This window comes from Anoplopoma fimbria, chromosome 13 (assembly GCF_027596085.1).
Source record: "Anoplopoma fimbria isolate UVic2021 breed Golden Eagle Sablefish chromosome 13, Afim_UVic_2022, whole genome shotgun sequence".
Lineage (NCBI taxonomy): Eukaryota > Metazoa > Chordata > Actinopteri > Perciformes > Anoplopomatidae > Anoplopoma > Anoplopoma fimbria.
Window position 1 is genome coordinate 3,930,025 of NC_072461.1, and position 8,002 is coordinate 3,938,026.

General features: G+C 39.3%; 1 protein-coding gene and 1 pseudogene across 1 annotated transcript; both read right to left on the reverse strand.

Annotated features, from left to right (window-relative positions):
* Window positions 1–1,538: 1,538 nt before the first annotated feature.
* Window positions 1,539–2,530, reverse strand: LOC129101440 (polyubiquitin-like; annotated as a pseudogene).
* A 4,091-nt stretch (window positions 2,531–6,621) lies between these two features.
* LOC129101391 (polyubiquitin-like) lies at window positions 6,622–7,587 on the reverse strand. The gene is made up of 2 exons (XM_054611192.1): window positions 7,481–7,587; window positions 6,622–7,373 (listed from the first exon to the last, which is right to left on the reverse strand). Exon 2 carries the CDS (start codon window positions 7,358–7,360, stop codon window positions 6,887–6,889), a length of 474 nt encoding a protein of 157 aa, XP_054467167.1. The 5' UTR covers window positions 7,361–7,373; window positions 7,481–7,587; the 3' UTR covers window positions 6,622–6,886.
* Window positions 7,588–8,002: the final 415 nt, after the last annotated feature.

The following is an 8,002-nucleotide window of genomic DNA, read 5'->3' on the forward strand; positions in this document are numbered from 1 at the left end:
TGGGTGTGTATGGGGCTGTTTTCCATCTGATGAATGGACATAATCTAGTGTTTCCCATTAATTTCCTATGGCGGTCACTTTTGACCGGGAACACCATGGGTGTTACAAAGTTGACTAAACCACTCAAAATTCAATGAAAGTAGTGATCAGCAATTTTATATGTTCAAATGCCTAGTGTGGAGGATATCATAGGGCCTTGAGGCAATCAGATGTAAAACACAATATTTATGATTGATTAAAGTTGTAAATCGGTCAGATTTGACCCAAACACGACAGGAGGTTAAGATGAAGAAAAGCAAAAAACTATTCTGACAAAGTTATAGAATTAGATTTTTCTCTTCTACCATGGGTAATTCTCCCTGACAGGCTAAAGTGACTAAGTAACATTACGTGCAATTGGGGAAACAGCAACTGGCTTATCTTTGAACGTGTTTATCTTTATATAATTTGGCTCTCCGTAAAGCAGAGTGTGAGTCACTATCTGAGGGCTATGTAACTTCTCTTTTCTAAACTGCACAACACACAAACCCTTGGATGGGCTTTTACCTTGGACTGACAGTTTTTCTCTTAAGTGAAGCTCCAGTACAAAGATAATGCTTTGAGACTCTGAACATTAATGTCAGATGGAAAAATAAGGATGCAATATACATTTTTTCCACTTTGTATTTTTGCAAGGAGCAAAGAATGTTTAATACAATAAATGTAAGGTTTTTCAGTTGGAAAAAATGAAGGGCTGCCTAAAATGTTTTGATCCAATTGCACAAATGTAAGTAATATATCAGTTTATCAGTTGGCCTACCAATGATTTAATGATTACTTTGGCAAGCCCGAAATTTACGAATTTCCAAACCAAGTCTTCTAGCAATTATACCTTGGATTATGAATACTAGGCACCATTTTGTTCAAGCCAATACACAATATTATTTTTCATTATAAAATATCAACCTTTCTAGACCTTTCAAGTCTCTACTTGTTTATGAATTTATCAAAGATAAACTGTGAAACATACGGTTTATGCTTTAATGTCCATTTTGTTGAAACATACGGTTTAAGTCTTGAAATTCAGTCTTGAAATTCAGATTAAAGAACTCCTTGAACATGAATTAGAAAAAAAGTGACAAAATAAAAATTATTTTTTTCAAATTATAAAAAAAGGTCATCACAACTTTTAATAATGTGGATTGAACAGTACATGCATTCATTTTTTGGACTTTTGTCTAATTCTATGAGCACAGGCCTTACCTGTAATAACTCCCAGCCACCCTCTATATCAAAACACCAAAAATGGATGAAAAATAAAGTATTTTAATCCATGTTGCAAAATAGTAACATCTAGAAAGAGAGATTATGTGAAAAGGAATGCATCTGGCTCCAAAATTATTGAATGCAGATGTAGTATTTCAAATAGGCCAGGCACATGATGGATGCATTGTACATTTTTAAAACAATGCTTCAGTGTGCCTTTCTGGTTTTTCTGGTTGTGGTCTGGAACCTAAGCGGAGGAAATGGTAGGCCTACAGGAAATGTGAGGAGACAAATTCATATTTGGAAAGTAATTTTTATTTGTTTTTAACAGTGTACAGTTAACATAATGCCGTGTTGAGTGGATAAAATATTTGTACTGCCAAAACCAAATAAAGAATTAAGCCTTAACAAGTTTTTTTAAGATGTTACGGAATACATAAGCCTAAACAGAGGAATGCATTGATTTTTCCAAATGAAAATACAAATAAATAGGAACAATTTGAATCCATATCATTAATTAAAATAAAATAAAGGAATGTTCAGGAAATCAACTCTGATATATGAACCAGAAGTGTCCTCAGCCTCCTCTCAGGCGGAGGTTCAGGTCGATGGTGCTGTGTGATACGACGTTGTAGTCTGAGAGTTTGCTCCCCGCCTCCGTCATCTCTCGGCTCTGGTGGATGAGCCTCTGCTGGTCCGCCGCGACTCCGTCCCTCTCTGGACTGGACCCTCTTCTTGAAGTTGCCCACAGTCTCGTCAGGTTTGATGTCATAGGTGCTCGTCTTCCCTTTTCGTTTCTGAGGAACACCTGGATGGTCGCAGGCTGGGTCACCAGCAGGGAGACCCTCGCTCCAGAGTTCAAGCCGTAGTGGCTGATGGGTGTCGAGTCGTCGCTGAGGACAGTGTTCATGCCGTTTACATAGACCAGCTTCTGCGTCTCAGAGAGAACTCCTAGTTTCTGCTGGATCAGGGATTTCAGGGAGCCCACTGTGGCCTGTGGGTTCACACTCAGTGTGTGGGCAGTCCCATCCATCATAAAAAGGGTTATATCCATGATGAAAAGACACCTGAAACATAATTTAATACTTTATTAAAATAAGTCAAGTATAAAATAATAATATTTCCACTGAAGTACCACAGTGTATTTCATTACAGCGTTGACAAAGACAGATTCTTACCTTGAGATCACTTTAGCAAATTCCTCTGGAAAGCTTCAAGTCAGACGATTCTCGAGCTGCTGTCAGAGGTTTCGGATCACCACAGTTTATATACAGTCTGCCTCAGCTGATCAACACCCTCCTCTTTATGTCAGATTCGTTTTCCCCTCTCTGCCTAGATAACTTTCGGTTTCTATTCTCCCAACGTGACTCCTCTGTTATCGGTGCTGCATCTTTGTGATCATAACACAGCCTTGTGGTGTGTTCATGCGTTTATGAGGTCAGATCAGGTACATCCAGTTAAGATAAAGAAAAGCAAAAACATATTCTGATGATTCATGAGAAACACGTCATAGTCTATTTTAAACCACACATGGTGTGGCTACGTCAGTGACTCACCGCTGTTGGCAGAAAGAGGCAACTCCTCTTGAACTTCGCCGCTTCCATAAAAAGTTATGGGAAATGTTTCAAGACTGGTCAGAGATGTTTTGTATAAAGATTTTATACTATACTATGAAAATGTTATATTTGGATTCTTTAACTATGACAAAAAATAAGGAAAGGGCATACACATGTGGACAAAATTGTTGGAACCCTTCCGTTAAAGAAAGAAAAACCCACAATGGTCACTGAAATAACTTGAAACTGACAAAAGTAATAATAAATAAAAATTTACTGAAAATTAACTAATGAAAATCAGACATTGCTTTTGAATTGTGGTTCAACAGAATCATTTTAAAAAACAAACTAATGAAAATGGCCTGGACAAAAATGATGGTACCCTTAACTTAATATTTTGTTGCACAAGCTTTTGAGGCAATCACTGCAATCAAGCGATTTCTGTAACTCTCAATGAGACTTCTGCACCTGTCAACAGGTATTTTGGCCCACTCCTCGTGAGCAAACTGCTCCAGCTGTCTCAGGTTTGAAGGGTGCCTTCTCCAGACTGCATGTTTCAGCTCCTTCCACAGATGTTCAATAGGATTTAGATCAGGGCTCATAGAAGGCCACTTCAGAATAGTCCAATGTTTTGAGCCATTCTTGGGTGTTTTTAGCTGTGTGTTTTGGGTCATTATCCTGTTGGAGGACCCATGACCTGCGACTGAGACCAAGCTTTCTGACACTGGGCAGCACATTCCGTTCCAGAATGCCTTGATAGTCTTGAGATTTCATTGTACCCTGCACAGATTCAAGACACCCTGTGCCAGATGTAGCAAAGCAGCCCCAGAACATAACCGAGCCTCCTCCATGTTTCACAGTAGGTACAGTGTTATTTTCTTTGTATGCTTCATTTTTGCATCTGTGAACATAGAGCTGATGTGACTTGCCAAAAAGCTCCATTTTTGTCTCATCTGTCCAAATGACATTCTCCCAGAAGCTTCGTGGCTTGTCAATATGCATTTTGTCAAATTCCAGTCTCGCTTTTTTATGATTTGCTTTCAACAGTGGTGTCCTCCTCGGTCGTCTTCCATGAAGTCCACTTTGGCTCAAACAGCGACGGATGGTGCGATCTGACACTGATGGACCTTGACCTTGGAGTTCACCTCTAATCTCTTTGGAAGTTGTTCTGGGCTCTTTGGTTACCATTCATATTATCCGTCTCTTCATTTTGTCATCAATTTTCCTCTTGCGGCCACATCCAGGGAGGTTGGCTACAGTCCCGTGGACCTTAAACTTCTGAATAATATGTGAAACTGTAGTCACAGGAACATCAAGCTGCTTGGAGATGGTCTTATAGCCTTTACCTTTAACATGCTTGTCTAAAATTTTCTTTCTAATCTCCTGAGACAACTCTCTCCTTAGCTTTCTGTGGTCCATGTTCAGTGTGGTACAAACCATGATACCAAACAGCACAGTGACTACTTTTCACCCTTTAAACAGGCAGACTGACTGATTACAAGTTTGAAGACACCTGTGATGCTAATTAGAGGACACACCTTAGTTTAACATGTCCTTATGGTCTAATTATTTTCAATCTTTTCTAGGGGTACCATCATTTTTGTCCAGGCCATTTTCATTAGTTTGTTTTTTAAAATGATTCTGTTGAACCACAATTCAAAAGCAATGTCTGATTTTTGTTAGTTAATTTTCAATATTTTTTTATTTATTATTACTTTAGTCAGTTTCAAGTTATTTCAGTGACCATTGTGGGTTTTTCTTTCTTTAACGGAAGGGTACCAACAATTTTGTCCACGTGTGAAATCTATTAATTATGTTTGCCAAATTTCATATACATAAATGTAAATTTACAAGCCAAAGGCCTATTTTTGTGTTTTTTACAAAGAGTTTGAATTATATTTAAAAACCATTAAATGCTGTTACAACAAAAAAGGTAGAAAAACCAGGATGTCATGCATTGCCTTCTATATATGTTTGTAATTATACAATCAGGATTTGTGCCTTAGTGTCCTCTTTTTCCTTTTTTTGTAGTATTTATTTATGTTTTTCTATTTTAATTTTGTATTATTTTGTGTCTGTCTTTCCTTCTCTCCCCCTGGCATGTACATTTGACTGTATGTATTTTGCTGTCTGTTATTGACAATTTGCAAAATTGTACATGTGAAAAAAAGAAACTTTGCTGCTTCCACCCGTCAGATCTGGTATTCCTGAAGTTGTAATGCTTGTACAGTTAAACTACTGACAATGCCTGCAGAAAGACTGCCCGTCCGGAATGCGTCCATTTATATCTGTTTACTACAACAATATCTGGTTCTTCTGAAGAAGTATCCCATCCTCACTAAGTCTGTAACGAGGTCTGTAGCTTTGGCTGTTCACTGACTGTCAGCTGTCAGTTACTGTTCTGCAGCCTGGTGCTTGTTTGTGATGTTTGGCTTTAACCAATCAGCATCTTCCCCAAAAACCTCCCCTTACAAGTTAATGACACTTGATTTGATTTGATTGCAGTACCTTATCATGAATGTACCTGTTGCATATTGATTGGTGTGTGTTGTTGTGTGTCCTTGATATTTTCAGTGGCATCCTCACAGCTTTAGGAAATCTACTGTCTCAGATTTTGGAGGCCAGAAAAAAGCGCAGCAATGGAGCCCTGGTGAATCAGCTGCACGGTGGTGTAGTGGTTAGCACTGTCGCCTCACAGCAAGAGGGGCCCGGGTTCAATTCCCGGGCTCTGTGTGGAGTTTGCATGTTATCTCCGGGTTCTCCGGCATCCAAAGACATGCAGGTTAAGTTAATTGATGACTCTGAAATTGCCCGTAGGTGTGAATGTGAGCGTGAGTGGTTGTCTGTCTCTATATGTCTGCCCTGTGATAGGCTGGCGACCTGTCCAGGGTGTACCCTGCCTTCGCCCATTGACAGCTGGGATCGGCTCCAGCACCCCCGCGACCCTTAACTGGATAAGCGGTTACGGAAGATGGATGGATGGGTCTGGCCCTGACATACATAGGAGAAATGTTGACCCCGTATGAGCCAGCTCGCAGCCTTAGATCCTCAGGTGGGGCCCTTCTGGTTGTTCCAAAGTAAAGACTGAAAACCAAAGGCGACCGTGCTTTTGCCATAAGGGCCCCTCGGTTTATGAATGACCTGCCGGAGGAGATAAGGCTTGCAGAATCAGAAATCTCTTAAAACACATTTTTATAGATTGGCTTTTATGTGATGTCGTCGTTTTATTGTTTCATTTTAATTTGGTCTTGGTATTTTATCTTATATTTGTTTACTATATTTTACCAATATCACTGGATTTTATTTATTTTATTTATTTAGTTTGTTTATTTGTTTATTTGATTGTCACTTGTTATTTCATTTTGTTTCTTATGCACTGTCTTGCTGGCTGGTATGTCAAAGCACTTTGTAAACCTTGTTTTTAAAAGGTGCTATATAAATAAAGTTCTTCTTCTTCTTATTATTATTATTATTATTATTATTATTATATACTGAATAGTTATTCTCACATACCGTATAATTAATTAATTCAAGTGTAAGCCATTATTACATGCTCCTATGATATGTTGGATACATGACTGTTTGTAATTACAGAGCATAATACATTTATTTTTTACCTGCCAAAATCTTGTAAGATGTAATAGTAAACATTGAATTATACGATAGAAAAAGTCTCCTAATAACTGGTATAATGTACATTTTAAAACAATGCTTCAGTGTGCCTTTCTGGTTCCTTCTGGTTCCTTCTGGTTGTGGTCTGTACACGAACCCTAAGCGGAGGAAATGGTAGATCAACAGGAAAGGGGAGGAGACATGCAAATTCATATTTGGAAAGTTATTTTTATTTGTTTTTAACAGTGTACAGTTAACATAATGACATGTTGAGTGGATCAAATACCAAATAAAGAATTAAGCCTTAACAAGTTTTATTAAGATGTTATGGAATACATAAGCCTAAACAGAGGAATGCATTGATTTTTCCAAATGAAAATACAAATAAATAAGAACAATTTGAAGCTATATCATTAATTACAATAAAATAAAGGAATGTTCAGAAAATCAACTCCGATGAAGCAGAAGTGTCCTCAGCCTCCTCTCAGGCGGAGGTTCAGGTCGATGGTGCTGTGCGATACGACGTCGTAGTCTGAGAGTTTGCTCCCCGCCTCCGTCATCTCTCGGCTCTGGTGGATGAGCCTCTGCTGGTCCACAGGGACCCCCTGTCTGGACTGGACCCTCTTCTTGAAGTTGCCCACAGTCTCGTCAGGTTTGATGTCATAGGTGCTCGTCTTCCCCTTTTCGTCTCTGAGGAACACCTGGATGGTCGCAGGCTGGGTCACCAGCAGGGAGACCCTCGCTCCAGAGTTCAAGCCGTAGTGGCTGATGGGTGTCGAGTCGTCGCTGAGGACAGTGTTCATGCCGTTTACATAGACCAGCTTCTGCGTCTCAGAGCGAACTCCTAGTTTCTGCTGGATCAGGGATTTCAGGGAGCCCACTGTGGCCTGTGGGTTCACACTCAGTGTGTGGGCAGTCCCATCCATCATAGAAATGGTTATATCCATGATGAAAAGACACCTGAAACATAATTTAATACTTTATTAAAAAAAAGTATAAAATAATAATATTTCCACTGAAGTACCACAGTGTATTTCATTACAGCGTTGACAAAGACAGATTCTTACCTTGAGATCACTTTAGCAAATTCCTCTGGAAAGCTTCAAGTCAGATGATTCTCGAGCTGCTGTCAGAGGTTTCGGATCACCACAGTTTATATACAGTCTGCCTCAGCTGATCAACACCCTCCTCTTTATGTCAGATTCGTTTTCCCCTCTCTGCCTCGATAACTTTCGGTTTCTATTCTCCCAACCTGACTCCTCTGTTATGGGCGCTGCATCTTTGTGATCATAACACAGCCTTGTGGTGTGTTTATGCGTTTATGAGGTCAGATCAGGTACATCCAGTTAACCCTCCTGTCGTGTTCGTTTCTCCCCCCTTACTTTAGTGTTACATTAACAAAAAAACCATTAATCATCACCAAATTGTATTTAACACCTTTTAAAGCTGTAAACAATGTCTCAGACTAGTGGTTTACATGAATAACTGCTGTGAATATACAAAGAATAGAAACTGAAAATGTATCGCTAAATTAGGTCCAGAGCCTCTCTGACAGAAAATCGCCTCATCAGTCGCCTACTCATTGTGTT